At 52.8% G+C, this 15,933-nt stretch overlaps 1 protein-coding gene across 5 annotated transcripts; it reads right to left on the bottom strand.

Moving 5' to 3' along the window:
* Positions 1–1,081: 1,081 nt before the first annotated feature.
* RNPS1 (RNA binding protein with serine rich domain 1) lies at positions 1,082–10,823 on the bottom strand. Of its 5 annotated transcripts, none has more exons than XM_082360434.1 (9): positions 10,669–10,823; positions 7,499–7,686; positions 7,113–7,268; positions 6,261–6,452; positions 5,968–6,070; positions 5,508–5,661; positions 3,215–3,334; positions 2,609–2,750; positions 1,082–2,007 (listed from the first exon to the last, which is right to left on the bottom strand). In XM_082360434.1, exons 2-9 carry the CDS (start codon positions 7,567–7,569, stop codon positions 1,908–1,910), a joined length of 1,038 nt encoding a protein of 345 aa, XP_082216560.1. In that variant the 5' UTR covers positions 7,570–7,686; positions 10,669–10,823; the 3' UTR covers positions 1,082–1,907. The 5 variants fall into 5 exon arrangements, with proteins under 5 accessions (XP_082216560.1, XP_082216561.1, XP_082216563.1 ...); XM_082360435.1 differs by lacking the exon at positions 10,669–10,823 and adding an exon at positions 10,276–10,657; XM_082360437.1 differs by lacking the exon at positions 3,215–3,334 and having other exon boundaries at positions 10,669–10,822.
* Positions 10,824–15,933: the final 5,110 nt, after the last annotated feature.

Below are 15,933 nucleotides of genomic sequence, written 5' to 3' on the forward strand. Positions count from 1 at the left end.
AGGACGCTGGGGCTGCGGGGTGAAGGGGCGCCGGTAGGGAGGCCCGGACAGGCCAGACGCCGCGCTCCCCACGACCCGCAGCTGCGCCACCACGCAAAGATCGAGCCGCCCAGGCCCGGAACCACAAGTAAGTCACGGAGTGTGCGAGTTCCGGAGAGGGTTGTGAGCTGAGCGGTAGTCAGGGACTGTGGGGATCCTGGCAGCTTGCGGCCTCGCAGAGCCCCCAGCAGAGCTGTGGGCACTGGAAAGGATGCTAGAGCGGGTGCTGATGGGGGCCAGTGTGAACTCCGCCTCCTGCCTGCGGGGGGGACCAGGAATCACAGCTGGTGGTTTAGCCGCAGGCATGGGGCAGCATAGCCTGGTGACTAAGAACTGACCCTTCACCTTCCCCAAGGGGGTGAGGCGCCCTCACACCACTGTGGGACTGCAGTGCTCCCCACAAGGAAGGGGAAGGAGACATCTCGTGTTTGTATTTGCTTGATCCTGCCTGAACACTGTTCTGACCATTCAGTTTGAACACTGGACACGGTAAGGGCCAAGGGCCAAGTACAGGGGGCAACTGAGACTTTTGTTTTTGTAACATCTTAAGTGTTTTCAATTGTTCCTTGTGGAACAAACCAGTTTTTGAGGTGGAAAGTAGTTTTTCCATGGCCACCTAAAATAGCAGCAGCAAATGAAATCCACATTTCTGGTCAGGCAGAATTCAAAGCTCCCGGATATAAAGGTGATAAAACACCTCTTTCTGGGACTTCCCTGGTGGTCCAGTGGTTAAGACTCAGCACTCCCAGTGCAGGGGGCAGAGGTTTGATCCCTGATTAGGGAACTAAGATCCTGCATGCTGCATGGCGTGGCCAAAAAAGAAAAACAAAAAACAAACACCTCTTTATAAAATGTGTCTAGCCAAGGAGCAGCCCAACACTCATAAACACTTCCAGTGTTTTTCTGGTTGAGAGGTTTTGGAGCTGTGACTTTGGGAATGAAACCAAAACATTTTTTAGACAATAATGTTTAATTACCTCACAACTGAAGCTGCCTTTGGGGCCAAGGGACAGGAAGGAGGCAGCGAACCCAACACTCGAGCTGCACTCTAATCCTAGGTTTATTCAACACAATTCTTTTCTCTACACAACAAAGTACAAACACAATATTATCTAAAATGCTACAAAGTTACAAAACTCAAAACAGAAAATGTATAGTACTGACTGTACAATAAAAGCCAAAAAAGCAATGTACACGTTGCCAAGGTAACCTGCACAACCACCATGAATACCAACACAACGGGGGGTTCTGTAATGACCCGACAGAGCTGGCTTTCAACTTACCAGTTTCAGAGAGAAAGGGAGATGTGGGTTTGTGTGTCTGTGTGTGTGCACGCACATGAGTACATGTGAAAAGAACCATTTTGGGTATTTGGCCCTAGAGGTCAGAAGAGGACTCGAGCAGGGGAGCAGGGCCACACTAACAGGAATGGCAGCTGCGTAAAAGCACACCCTTTCCTGTGGGACCCTGCAGGCCAACAGGTTAGGGCACGACCAGCCCACCAGATGGGCCCCACGGCATCTGTGAAATGGGAAAACATGCTCCCAGGCTGGGGCTGTACCACTGCCTGGAGCCCCCTGCTCATCCCTGCTGGCTTTGCCACTAAACTGACTCTTAGGAACTAGAAATGTGGAAGCTTTCTAGCCAGAAAACTGGAGGGCATCTTTATAAGCACGACCCCAAACCAACAACACTCCTGCAGCCGGAACCCTGCCGCCAGGGGAAATGTAGCAATTAACTGCCTTCACCTCCGAAGCCTGCCCCTGAGTGAAGGATTTCTTTCCTACCGATCCTCCTTCTGCTAGGAAAGTGACAAAAGTTGAGTTGGATGGGATACAAGTCACAGGGCAGAGCTTCGGTGGCCCTGCTTATCGGGAGGAGTTGGAGCTGGAGCGGCTCCTGTGGCGGCGGCGGCCAGGGGAGCGGGATCGCCGGCGCACGGGGGACCTGCGCCGAGGGGAACGTGACCTGTGGGAAGAGGAGAAACCACATCAGACACGAAACCCACGCCCCGGGAGCAGCTCCGCTTCTGGGACCGCAGGGGTAAAGCTGCCTTCTTTCGGGAACAATTCTACACAGCTTCACACTCCAACACTCCAGTCAGGACAGCTCCCTTTGGATGTCACTGACACAGAACCCTTGGGAGACACACAGATGTTCTGGAGACCAAAGGTATGACCCTAGGCGCTCTCCTCTTCTTCAAGGGCTGTGCAAAGTGCAGCCTGACACCACTAGCAGAGAACGGCCTGACACTGGCCTCTGCCAAGGGTGTTATGTTAGCCTCTCCCCTACTCCTCTGACCCTTCGGTTTTCTCATGGAGGGAGGGGAGGGGCCACACCTCCCGAGGGTCCCTCAATCAGGCAGCTCTTCCTTTCCCCAGCTGGAAAGAACACGATGAGCTCTGAAGGTTGCCTGTGCCAATGCTGCTTTCCCACTCCCATCATGAGGCACAGGGGACAGGCAGGGCTGGACAAGTTCCCAAAGTCATCATCCTCACTTTATGTTTGTAAATAAGATAAACGGAAACTGGCCCTAATCAGTCCCCTGTGAGACCCCAAAGTGATTCACCTTCTCCTCATCCGTGGGGGTGACCTGCGCCACATGGGAGGCGGTGGCAGCATTCTCCTGGGAGGGCTGAATCGCCTGGGGGGTGGCCGAGGCCAGGGGGCCAGCACAGCAGTGGCAGTGATCTCCTGGCCATCGATTTGTCCTGTTGAAAAAACGATAAAGTCACAAAATATCTAACAAGCACCTACCCTGGGCCAGGCCCAATGCCAGCTATGGGCATACCATGGTGAGTGAGACACAGAGGAGCCTGGGGGGACAAGGACAAACTACTCTGGTCACAGAACCTCATAATTACTGTTATTGGAGGTTTCAAGAAAACTACCAGGAAGCAGGGAACCTAATGGGGGACTCATCTTAGTGCATTGGGATAGCCTTCCACGGGAAGCACCATCCAAGTCAACACCTAAAGAACAGCCTGGAATTCGCTAAGTGAGGGGAAGAGCTGTGCCCCCGCCCTGAGCTGGAAGGTGGTATTGCACTTGAACTTCCTTCTTAAGAGCAATGTGAAGGGGGCACTGCAGTGAGGAGACCTGGCAGGGGGCTTTGGCAGGACTGAGATGGGGGTGAAACATAAGAACTCAAGGGATAACGGGGAGGTACAATCACCGGAGCTTGGTGATGGATCAGGTGAGCAAGCCCAGGGGTGGGGTGAAGGATGATCAGCACCAGGGTTTTGGATGAGCTGTGATCTCCTGAGAGGTGCAGCCCGAGAGGAAGAAGGGACTTCTGGGGTGGGGAACAAAATGAAAGGATGTTCAGGAGTTGTCAAGTCTGTCTAAAGAGTTTGAAAAAAGTGCCTCAGGGAGGTGAGTCTGCGTGCAGCAAGTACTAAAACCACACGTGTGAATGAAATCGTAGAATGGGAAGGGGAGGCAGATCAGAATGGAGGCACAAGGAAACTGCAGGACCTCAGGGAAAGAAAGAGCAAAGAAAACTGAGGCACAGACCCAAGAATCCCAGGGGATAAGGCACCCCAATCCAGTCCAGGGACTGCTCAGGGGACCAAGCACAGCCCGTGTACCCCCAAAGGGTGGAGGGTCTTCTATCTTCTCAGCTCCTACTTTCAAGGGAACTTCTGAGGTACTAAGGTGACTCAGGAATTTGGACCTATGTTCAGAACATACTTGAAAGGCTCAATTTAAGTAAACACGGCTTAAGGTGGCCCTGGCCCATGGCCAAAAGCCAGTCCAAATCAGGGATTTCACAGGCACTAGGTAACAACAGAGACAAAGTCATCCTCTGGCTAGCTGCCAGTAAAGGCCAAGCCCTCCCACTTTCTTTCTGGAGACAGTGTGGAGCTGTTCCATTCAGTGGTGCACAGCACAATATGGGGACACACAGAAAAGTCCTACCAGAATCTTAAGACAACGTGGAATATTTATAATCACACACATCCTGAATGTGCTCAAGTCTCCTAAATTTTTAGCAAGTGTTCAGACTCTATCAAATACACAAGATCAACAGTCTCTAAAACAAAGGCGTGACTCAACAAAGCCAAGAGCTGATATGTGCAGAGGGATGGATCATAGTTTATGCTTAACTCCTAAAACACTCCAGAGGGATTTAAGTAGATTGAAAGAGTTGTACCTAAGTACCAAGGAAAATTTTGTAGTATACAAACTCTACCAGAGCTCAAGGGCAATTATCCAAAGACCTGTGAGGCTATTTATCAAATGTATAAGAGGGCCTCCAAGGATGCCAAGATTCTAAGGGTTTCAGACTCTCCTTCCCACTTGGCGTGGCAGCCCACACAGTGCTGTGGGCAGTCCCGGCTCAGCTCCAGCTGCCTGGAGTACAGCAGCAGTGAGCTGGGGCACAGACAAATCCCATATTCCTTCAAATGCAGACTATTCGAAATTTGAAGCTATTCACAAGCGTTCAAAGGTTGACAACTCGTTCTACCCAATAAAAAGTGGCTATGGGAAATGGGTAAAATTTGTGAATTCAGCAAAGTTATCCTAAAAATGCTGAAATGTTAACAAAAGACAAAATGATTCAGGGCTTCCGTAGTGGCTCAGTGGTTAAGAATCTGCCTGCCAATGCAGGGGACACGGGTTTGAGCCCAGGTCCAGGAAGATCCCACATGCCGCAGAGCAACTAAGCCCATGTGCCACAACTACTGAGCCTGCGAGTCACCACTACTGAGCCCGTGCTCTGCAACAAGAGAAGCCACCGCAATGAGAAGTCCACACACAGCAACGAAGACCCAATGCAGCCAAAAAAAAAAAAAAAGAGAGAGAGAGAGAGAAAATGACTCAGAGAGGATTAAAGAAAACATTTCCATATAAAAATGATGCTTCGTTATATTCATAATATACTCCTTGTGGGGGGGGGGGAACCGTTCATTTGATCCTTAAACTTTAACAGATTGATATTCATATTTGATGAATTTTTTTCAAGAATCATGCTCCACAAAACATGTTTTTGGTAAACACACACCCACTGAGTAAGAACTGGAACCTTGAAAGAGCTCCAGGGAGATTCTTTCATGCAGCCAGGTTGAAAGTCGTTTTTTTTTTCCCCCCAAAGGAACTCCTTTATTTATTTATTTATTTATTTTTGGCTGTGTTGGGTCTTCGTTTCTGTGAAAAGGCTTTCTCTAGTTGCGGCGAGCAGGGGCCACTCTTCATCGCGGCCTCTCTTGTTGCGGAGCACAGGCTCCAGACGCGCAGGCTCAGTAGTTGTGGCTCACGGGCCTAGTTGCTCCGCGGCATGTGGGATCTTCCCAGACCAGGGCTCGTACCCGTGTCCCCTGCACTGGCAGGCAGATTCTCAACCACTGTGCCACCAGCGAAGCCCGGAAGTCGGTTTTAAACACACTACGCGTGGTGGGTAGCTGGTCTTGGACAGGGGACAAAGAAACAGGGGTTCAGAGGGGAGCTGGCAGGGCTTAACTCACCTCCGTCCATGTGCTTCAGCGCCTTCTCGGCCTCATCTGGATTCTCAAACTCCACATATGCATAGCCTTTAGACAGATGGGGGTGCATCCTTTCTACAGGCATGTCAATCATTTTAATTTTCCCATAGGTGGAGAATATCTCCATGATATGATCCTAGGGAGAAAGAAGGGTCACTAATGCTCACCCACTAATCACTTGTGTAAGAGTCAGAGAACCCACCACACAATGACTACAACCTTGGAACCTGGGGGTAAATCTCCTAAACACATACATATAATATATTCCATTAAAATGAATTAACCAGTGCTCTACTTGGTCACACATCACCAAGTCAGCCCTCCGAAATGCTACATTCTAAGTTCACCTTCTGGCAGAGGCTTGCTTCTTCAGTTTTCCACTTTGAAAATTTGCAAAAGAGACGCACCCCACTGTCCACTGGACAGAAACAGGATTCCTCACCTTGGTCACATTCCTGGTGAGCCTTCCAATGTGCACTTTGGTGGGTTTAGGGGAAGGGCTCCGCCTTTTCCTTTCCTTTTCATCTCTTTTGGGTGGTTTGGATCTGATTGAAAAAAATTAAAAATCCTATTAAGACAGTAAAACTCCTTTTTTGGTCTATTTTTATAATAACTACGGTAACTTTACAGCCCCCGGTTTGTTAATTTAGGTCCCCAGATAATTCACAGGTTTTGGGGGAGAGCCCCCAAACCAATTACTCCCGGGTGGAGAAGTGGTGCTGGAAGGGAGCTCACTTGGAGCGGGAACGCCGCCTGTTGTCATGCCTGCGCCGAGAAGGACTCGGAGAGCCAGAGGAGCTGCTGGAGCTGGAGCTGCGGGATGTGCTGGAACTTCCTGAGCGGCTTGATGCTGAAGATGAGCTGGAGCCGCTGCTGGAGCCCGTGCTGGTGCTGGAGCCCGAGCTGGAGGTAGAGCTGGACCGCGACCTGAGGGGCAAGAGGGAGGGGGTCACAGACAAGTGGTGGGAGCAGCATTTCTTCACTGAACAGACAAGCCTGCAGATGCTCCCAAGAGGAACCGCTGGCCTCGTATTTTCAAGCCCCACTGCTTTCCCCAGCGGGGCAAACACTGACATCCTCCGATCCCAGCCCTAAGCCAAAGCCCTTGGTAGGGACAGAAAACAGCATACATATTGTGCAGTGATAGGGAAGGAAGAACGAGCTGCTTCCGAGCTACACAGAAGCCTTGCCTACTGGGAGGTAAAAGAGGAGCCTGGCAAGTCAGAGCCACCAACTCAGCTTGGAAGGCAGCTACTGACTAATGCAGGCTGGTTTTCAACAGAAGGAAAAGGAAGCTCCAGGCTAGGGCAATCCAATCACAACTCCAAATCAAAAGCACTTGAGAGAAACACATACCCCAAGATGTCCCATTCCTTAACATCTCTAGAAAAGAAAAAATCCCAACACCATCTCTGTATATAATCAGAGCAAACCCCAAACCAGTTTGCCGTAAATTAGAGTCTCTATTAAAAATCTGAGTGTGTTTCCTTTATAAGAAGACAGAGCACTCTGCGGGCTCTTTGGGAAGGAAGAGGGACGTGGCTGTGGACACGAGGCCCTGGCAATGTTCTAACCCGTCAGCCCCACCTGGTGCTGCTGCTACCACTGGAAGCGCTGCGCCTCTTTCGAGTTTTATCCCTGCCACGATCCTTCTCGCTTGACTCCTTGGTGGCCCCCTTATCTTTAGAGCGATCCTTGGACTTCTCATCAGAGCGGTCTTTGCGTTTGGTAGGAGAAGGAGCCCTGGATAGTGAGGAAGAGTATGAGATTACATGCCCCTTTGACTGAACCCTGAAACAACAGCACAACCCCAAAGGGCTACACAAATCCCAGGCAATCACAGAGCAAAATGATCTGTGGCTTAGGACACTTGCACTGTAAAATTCAAGACATTTCCAATTTTCCCCTTTCTGAGGGTCCCTAGCAATGAGCACCCCCAAAGTAGCACTAGAAAAATCTAACAGAAGGATTACCTAGTGCTGGACTTTTTATTATTTTCTTTGACTCCTAGCAAGCTCTTCTTTTTCACTCCTGATAAATCCATTCTCCCCTTCTGAGGTGTTCAAAGCAGCAATGGCGGCCTCACTTATCTGAACTCTCACTTCTAACTTGAGTCTGAGAAACGATCCCTAATCGATTGCAATTTACGCCAAAGTGCAGCCTAATAACAAGATAAAAGGATTTACAGAGTAAATTGGCAAGGCAACATATCTACTTTGCAGTCAAAAGCTGAGCACAGGAGAAGGCAGCAAGGAACACAGTAAGCAGCAAGCATCCACAAAGCCAGGAACACACGGGGGACCAGCACTGTTTCCTCAGGGGGGATCCCGCCCCCACAGGAGGCACAGGTAGAACCATCACCTCAGCTTGTCTTTTTCTTAAGGAACGGTGTGGATGGTGGTGTCCTGTTATTTTACAGGCGGTACAATACCCGTTTTTCATTCGTAAGTTTGATGATGAGCCCTCCACAGTCCTTTAGAAATACTACAGCACCACATTTGCATGCAGAACAGAGAAAAACCCAACTGATAGGATTAGATTTCTTGTTTCATTGCTGTAATCTTTGTAGGATACATTGAATATATGATATGACTGTAAGCAAAAACCATTTCAAAAGTGACTGGTACCGGCATCAAAATATTTAATACCCAAACACAAACAAATGAAACGTCCCCCATGAACATTTAAAAAGCAGTAAAATAAGCCGTTAAAGAGTAGTCATTGTAAACATTGACTAATGTTAATGATACACATATGAAAGTGTTATGGGGGAAGTATACCAAAGTCTGCAACTTACTTTGAAATGCAAGAAAAAATAAGATTGATGGGTGGCTAGATATAAATAAAACAAATGTAACAGAAACGTGTAGAATCTAGGTGGTGGTGACGTGGCTATTCACTGCACAAAATTTTTTCAACTTTTCTGTATGTTCACATTTTTTCAAAAATAAAATGTTGGAGGGAAAAAAGTAGACATTGGAATTGGATGAATTACCACATGTAAGGGTTTAGCCAAGTACCTGGACTGCAGCATGTACTCAGTGAACAAGCATTAGTAAATATTACTCAAGAACAAACAATTAATTATGTGCCCCGTTTCCTCGGGACTGTTGTCTTTAGTATTTCCAGTGAGGTTTTGTACAGTCTGCTTGAGTTGCAAGCAAAGATCTCGGGATGTCAGCCTCAACTACCTCTAGCTCACCTTCCTGTAAGTAACTTGGACACAGCACACCAATCGGGATCCTGTTTCCATGTGAATAGTGCTGCCAAAATGTTGGATAAACATTCTGACTGAAGAAAAGAGTGCCCAGCTTTGGACATGCAAGTGAAAGTACAAAAGAGAATATCACCTTTGCTGCTCTTTTCCAGGGCTATAAAGTTTTTTAAGATGTTTTGCCTTAAAATAATAAGGTACTATAGACACCCAGCAGGCAACATTGGATAAGGTTAGTGTCCTTGGACAATCAGTGAGTATAATCCAATGGTTAAGAGTCTGGAGTCAGCCTGCCTGGGTTTGATTCAAAGCTCTGTTGTGTGACCTTGGACAAATCACTTAACCTTTCTGAGCCTCAAGTTCTCATCAGCAGTACAGTGACACAGACAGTTCCTATACCTCATAGTTATCAGGAACATAAACCAAATTAACCCATAAAGGAGTTAATCTGGCACCTAGTCAAGGCTCAATAAACTTTCGCTAATGTTAGAAGAGAGGCTCTGGAGGCTCTTCTCCCACATAAACTCTTGACTCTAAAGTCACACACAGTCTCTGAATGCTCAACAGGGGTCCCTGGACTGCCCCCATTAGGGTCAACAAGAGCAGCACTGTCCAATAGAAAGAGTGCCAGCTACAAGAGTACTCTAAAATTTTCTAGTAGCTGCATTACAAACAATCTTGGTTAACAGATAAAATTAACTATTAGTAATATATTTATTTGACAGGCTACACACCAAGTATTATCTTTTCACCAATCAGTATACAAATTCATTAATAAAATGTCTACACCTCCCCATACTAAGTCTTTGAAACACCTCAATTTGAACTAGGTATATTTCAAGTACTCAATAGCCACGTGTGGCCAATGGCTACCTTACTGACCAATTGGCCCAGAATGCAGATTCCTGGGCCCCACCGCCTTCCTAAAGATCTGCCCTAATGTACTTTGTGAAAACAAGCACCACCGGTTATTCTTAAAACGCTAAAAAATTAAGAACCACAAAGTAAGTGAACGCTTTGCTGGGTGTGGCCTGAGTACTAGAAAGCAAAGGTTGAGGTTCTCTGTTTACACAAGTTCAGGTAACAGCACAGGACCTTGATTACCTCCCCCATCCTCCGGAAAGGTGCGCGTCCAACAGCCAGAAAGAGGAGAGAACAATTAGTTAAATCTCGAGTAGATGGCGTTTCAGCTCATATCTTCAGAGCACCTTCCCCATTTAAAAGTACATTTTAGGCACAATTCATGCGAAATAAAGAGAAAAAGCCACGCCTCTCCATCGATTTTAGCCTTCCCGTATCCTCCCTTCTGGAGATTACCCGTCAAACTGAGCTCCAAGACATTAGGGGCCTATCCCCAAGGACTAGCACCGAGAACGGCACACAGGAACCCGGCAGACGTTCGTGGAATCGATGTTTGAATTAATGGCTTCGAAGGGAGGGTCAGTCGGTCACCCAGGGCATCCCAGAAAGCAACTCCGCACCCACCGGCACCGGCCCCACACGCGACCAAGCCGCCCCCCGTCCGCGTTCACTCACAACTCCCCAGTCCAGGCGCCGGGCCGCGAGCACTTCCAGGGTAGGGCCCGGCGTTGCGGGCCTGGGTCTCCAGCCCGGCGAGAGGGCCCCGAGGGCGGAGGCCGAGTTCCCGGCTGCTCCGAATTCCGGGGGCCTCACTGGGCCCGCCGCAGAGGCGGACGAAGCGAGGGCGCCCTTCCGCCCGGCGCGGCCCCGACCACTTCCGGGCCGCGGCCTCGGCGCCTCCCACTCAGCCCGCCCCGGGCCACACTCTTTATTCTCAAACCCTGTGCCGCGCCGCTAGGCCGCCGTTGTCACCGCGTGGCCGAGGAGCAGGCCGGCTCCACGATGCGCCCCGCCGAGCCTGGCGGGCGGCCCCCGAAGCTTGGATGGGGTCGGATTCCCCCTACTTACATCTTCCCGCCGCCGCGACCTCCTCCCGCTCTCCTCAGTCTCTGAAGCGGGCGCCGCTCTGGCGTCAGGATTAGGGAGCGGGAAGACACCGTCGTCCGGCGCGCAGCGATGACGTAGACCGCCTCAGCCAATGGGCGCGAGCGAGGAGAAGGTTAAAGGGCCAAGGCCTCTTTGGGGAGAGACGCGTCGGGGCGCTTATACTCTGTCTCCCTCTCTGGAGGGGCGTCTGGGGCTGCCCCGGGCTAGCTGCACCCCTCATGGGGCCGGCAAACTGGTAGCTCTCTGGGGCTGGAGGGGCTGCGCTGTGTGGGCAGCTCGCGGGCCGGCGCGGAGTGGGTTAAAGGAGCCGCGGCCCCGCCCCTATCCGTGCGCATGCGCACCGGGCTCCCGGCGTGCCTCCCGGCGTGCCTCCCGGCGTGCCAAGGTACTTGGCTCCAGACCCCGCAGCTTCGCGCTGGGAGAGGCCGGGCGGCGGGGTTAGGGGAGGGGTGTGCAGGTGCTGCGGCCTTTGGCGGCCGGCCGTGGGGACCCGCATCGCGGAGGCGGCTCAGCGGGCCGGGCCCATTGCGGGGATGGGTTCTTGCGATTACCACTTGTGGTGTGAGGGGTGACCGTGTAGACTCAGCTTGTGCGCCGGCGGAATTCGGCCTGGTGGGCAAGACGGGGTTGTGCAGCCACAACGCACGGGCAGCAAACTGCAGAGTAGAAGATAATGTGCAGAAAGGGAGGCGCTTCCGAGGAGGTGACACTGCAGCTGAGACCAGAGTGGAAGGGCGCGCCCGGCAGAGGGAACAGCTGGTGCGAAGGCGCGGAGGCTCGCTGGAAGAAGCCAGGGCTAGGAAGGTGGAGTTTAGCGTTGGACGGAACAGGAAAGATGTGCAAGATACGGCGCCATGGCGTCATCCCCTGGCCGGTGGACGGTGCAAGCGGGGAGGCACTGTCAGAGCCTTCTGGCGAAGGCAGGAGGGTGAGGGTTAGAGGCCCAGGACCAGGCAGGAGGCTGTCGGAGTAAACCGGCACTGAGGGCATCAGGGCTTGCAGGTTTGTTTACCGCCATGTCCCTCTTCTTCCCGCTCTGTGCCTGGTAAGCAGTCAATGCTGCGTGACTGTTAGTTGGGGGCAGGGAAGGTGCATCCCCGTCCCAGACGCCGTGTGAACAGGTGGGTGTCCCAAGGAAGAGAAGGGAACAGATCCAAGGTGCTGATTTGGGGCGAAGGAACCAATGAGGCTTGGAGATGGATGAAATGTCAGGGGAAAGGACAGGAGAGTCCAGGATGCGCCTTAGTGGCCCCGATGGATGGGTATACCTACCTGTATTTGTAGTCTGCAGGTCATTGCTTTGTGCTTCATGTGGTTTTCCCAGCCAGTGGATAGTGACTCCCTTCCTTCATCCAGTTCCTCTGGCCCTGTCCAGGGTGTCAAGTGTGCCCCTAACACCTCACCCTGGGCCGAGGGGTGTCTGAGAAGTTGGGGACCAAAGAGAGTCCTGGAGGAGCGGCCTGCCTTTTGAATCCTCTCTGCCGAGGCACCAACACACTCCTGGGGGTGGGGGTTGGCAGGCAGAGTCAGTCTGGGTCCGGGTTCTCCCTTTGCATTTAGATTTGGGGAGGAGGGGGCCTTTATCTCTGCATCACTGTCACATCTGCCATGGCCACTAATGGAGGCATAAGTGGAACAGAAGGGTAGCCCTAGCCCTGCATCAGTGAAGAGACCCAGAGGGTCGGTGTTGGGGATGGTGTGGCCTTGGTGGGCCAGGCCTGCAGCACACGGAAGTCTGTGAGGAGGCCACGGCAGCACATTGGAGCCCCACATATTCAGGGCCACGTCAGTGTGTGGCCCTGAAAGGCCCCGAATCCAGAGCCTTTGCCCAGGGACACAGTGACACCCTAGGTGGGGATGGGGCAAGCCCATGATCCCCACTGTGGTAAAAGGAGGATGGGGACACAGCCAGCTGGGCAGACAGCCCCTTCTGGTTTCAGTTTTTTTTTTTTCTTTGGCTGCTGCCACACAGCATGCGGGATCCTTAGTTCCCTGACCAGGGATTGAACCCGTGCCCCCTGCAGTGGAAGCATGGAGTCTTAAACACTGGACCACCAGGGAAGTCCCCCTTCAGTTTTTTTGTTGTTGTTAATGCTCTAAAGTAATAGAATTTGGCACGCATATAAATTTTAACACATTTCATATTAAATTTAAAAGCATGATTCATTTATGAATTTAATCAAATTTGTTTCTAAATATAATTGATTTTATTATCAAGTGTGTTATCAGCTGTTGAGCTTTAATATTTGAGCATCTTGGCTTTTGCCATTTTGAGAATCAGCAGAATGTGTTTGGAAGGAACATGAGAAAATAAAACTCTGGAGGGCCCCCGACCCCAGCCTTCCAGGAGTCCTGGGTTTCTCCCCTCCCAACCCCCAGTGCTAACCTGCTGAGGCCATGGGAATTGAGGGCCAGGGAGCTGTGGTCTTTGGGGACCTCAGGAGGTCTTTGGCCCGGGTTTGATGGATGGGGTGGGGCAGGGCTCCTTGGGACAGGGCACTGGGCAAACAAGCCCCAGGCCTGGAGCTCTACACCACAAGCATCGTGTGGGCTCTGGCCAGTGTCTTGAGCCCCCCTCCCTTTCCCCCAGGGCCGAGGGCCACCTGCTGACGATGTGGGGCTGCACTCAGTTTGAGGATATACCCACATCAAGGCAGAATATCCCCCTGCCTTTATTCTCTATGGGCTTGGAGGCCTCCACAGTGCCTGCCCTTGGAGGCTGGTAACCTGGCACACTGAAAGGGCCAGGGATGGCCTGCGTTGTGTTGGAGGTCACAGTGGGCCACACAGGAGCTTTGAGCAGGCATTGCATCCACTTGTAAACCATGTCAAGGAAGCACTTCTACCCATTGCTGACAGTCTCCGTGCCAAGGGCAGGCATGGTCTGGCCAAGTGGAAGAAAGGGGTTTGGGTGGGGTCAGGGCAGTTGTGATGTCTAGGTGACCCTGGAGGAGGCATCAGAAGAGGGGCGGGTCAAGAGGCCTGGCTTCTGTCTGTGGTGGTGAATGCCTGCAACCCCTGAAGGAGCCCAGAAGGAGGCACCCAGGAGGAGGCACTGGCCTGTCCTTCTGGGTGGCCCAGGCTGGATTTGAAAGGGCCAGCCAGCCAATGAGGGTCTGGAGTTGTGGTGAGGCCTCCCTGGCTCTGCGTCTCCAAGGTGTGGGGGCGTCAGGTCCTGGGGCCCCATGGGAACAGGCTGCCCGCTGGAGGGGCTACAGGGCTGAGGGCTGCTGAGCGGTGGGCTTGGGAGCTTGTGCTGGTTTTCATGCCCTAAACCCCATGTCCATTTCTGCCCTAAGGAGGTCAAGGATAGTGATATCTGAGCTGCCCACCCTGGGGCTGTCACAGGGGACAGGGAGAGGCCCGGCCAGAGAAGGGGAGCAGGTGTGCTGGGCTCTGGGTGAGCTGCTCAGGCCTGCCCCATGCCTACTCTGGCCTCCGCAGCCAGTGGATTTGGGGCTTCTCCGACCTTGGAGGCATCTAATGCTGGCATCTGTGGGGTGTGGGCCGGGCCCCAGGAGCGGAGCCTGGGCGGCCCTGTGTGTTGAAGAAGGAAGGCAGGGCCCCTGCACCCTGGGCCCGACCCCCAGCTTCAGCCCCTCTTCCAGCCTGCTTGAAGCCCAGGCCACGTGTGCCCATCAGGTGTGGATGAGACTCCAGGGCCCAGTGCTGTGCTGCCTCCTGGCTGTCTCTCCTGGGGGGCCTGTGGGGACCTGGACTGCCGTCTTGGTGCCCTTTCTCGAGCAGTCTCCAGGCCCACCTTTACCCTGAACCCCCCTTAGGGTGCCCTGCCCTCCACTGGGGACGGGAGAGGGGCTGCGGGAGCTTGCACATTCCAGGGTTTGGGGTCAGACCTGAGCTAGGGTTCAGGGAATGGGGCCTTGTGTCTGGAGGGGTGACGTTGCACACTCGGCCTGCTGGCCTCAGCTGTGGGCTCAGGTGAGCAGCCTAACCCTGACTTTGGTGTTGGAGGTACCTCATGGAACCCCTGTGGGTCTTTTCCTTGATGGAGTGGGTGGAGTTTAGCCCCTCTGGACCCAGGTGGGCCCAGGCTGTCTACCCAGGAGTGTCCCTGTCTGCAGGTATGACTCTGGCCCTTAGCACAGCCAGCAGGGTCTGGATGAGCATGGGTGGTGCTCACCTTCACACTGACAGATCTGTGTGGGAGTGAGGGTCCCACAGGGCCTTGCTAGCTTATGCCGTGAGCATTGCACTGGTCCCCAGAGGTGAGCTGAACAGCAGCTGGCACGGGGTGTCACTCAGATGGAGCAGCAGGAATCGGCTGCCCTAGCTGGCAGTCTAGCCCCAGGCTAGCCTTTTGGAAACCTTTCCCCCTCATTCCCAGGCTCTGGCCCCACAGGTGTCAATTCTGACTCCCCTGGGGCATGGGCCTTCACCGCCTCTGTGTTCAAGGAATGGCCTGAGTTCAAGCCGGGCTGGGGCTGAGTCCAGGCCAGGCAGGCAGGGCCAGCTCCTCCTCCACCTGGTGGGTGTGGTCATCCCCAGACGGTTTGTGGCCACCCCCGGACCTGCCTTCCAGCCTGCCCTCCAGGTGCTGGCCTTGGCTCACTCCTCCATTTTGCTGGGCTCTCTGCCTCAGTCTTGCCTGCTGCTTTGTGAGACTGGGCCAGGGGTCCCAGGGACTTGGGTGACCTTGGCTTCACCTCAAGTCCTAGGCTAAAGATCTGGGATTGGAATTTTCCCAGAAAGAAACTGTCCAGTTTGTTTTGCTTTTCTGAGCCCCTGCAGCCAAAGGGCTAGGGCACTCTGTTGGCAGGGTGGTGGATGGGGAAATGGACCCTGGGGTATGGCCACAGAGTGGCCATACCCAGGTCTTCCTGGCTGAAGCGGGGTCTCACCAGCTCAGGTGGACAAGGAAGGCATGCATGGGGGGACCAATTTCTTGAGGAGGCCAGCCTGCCCTCTACAATCATGGTGGAGACTGCAGTTGTGTCCTGGTATCAGGGTTTTTTTTTGGGGGGGTGCCCGGCTAAATATAAGACTGCATGTCTTAGCGCCCTTGTCTGGTGCAGCCATGTGCCTGCATTCTGGACGATGACATAGACGAAGAAGCACGTTGACGGCCAGCTGTGCCCTCCTGCTCCTCACCCTGTTTCCTGCTCACTCCATCTGGAAGTCTCACTGGCACCTTGGCCCTGAAAGGTGACCTTGAGGAGGCCTGCACCTGGATGGAGCAGGCAGATGGAGTCTGGCTCCCTGAGACCT

The sequence above is a fragment of the Balaenoptera borealis genome, assembly GCF_965194805.1.
Source record: "Balaenoptera borealis genome assembly, chromosome: 16".
Classification (NCBI taxonomy): Eukaryota; Metazoa; Chordata; class Mammalia; order Artiodactyla; family Balaenopteridae; genus Balaenoptera; species Balaenoptera borealis.

Bases quoted from the DNA above. Each gene is read 5' to 3' on its own strand.
- RNPS1 (XM_082360434.1), bottom strand. From the start codon at position 7,569: ATGGATTTATCAGGAGTGAAAAAGAAGAGCTTGCTAGGAGTCAAAGAA. The intron at 5,662-5,967 runs GTGAGGAATCCT...CTTTCTCCCTAG, and splicing joins TCACCAGGAATGTGACCAAG to GATCATATCATGGAGATATT. The intron at 2,008-2,608 runs GTGAATCACTTT...CTCTTCCCACAG, and splicing joins CCCCCACGGATGAGGAGAAG to GTCACGTTCCCCTCGGCGCA.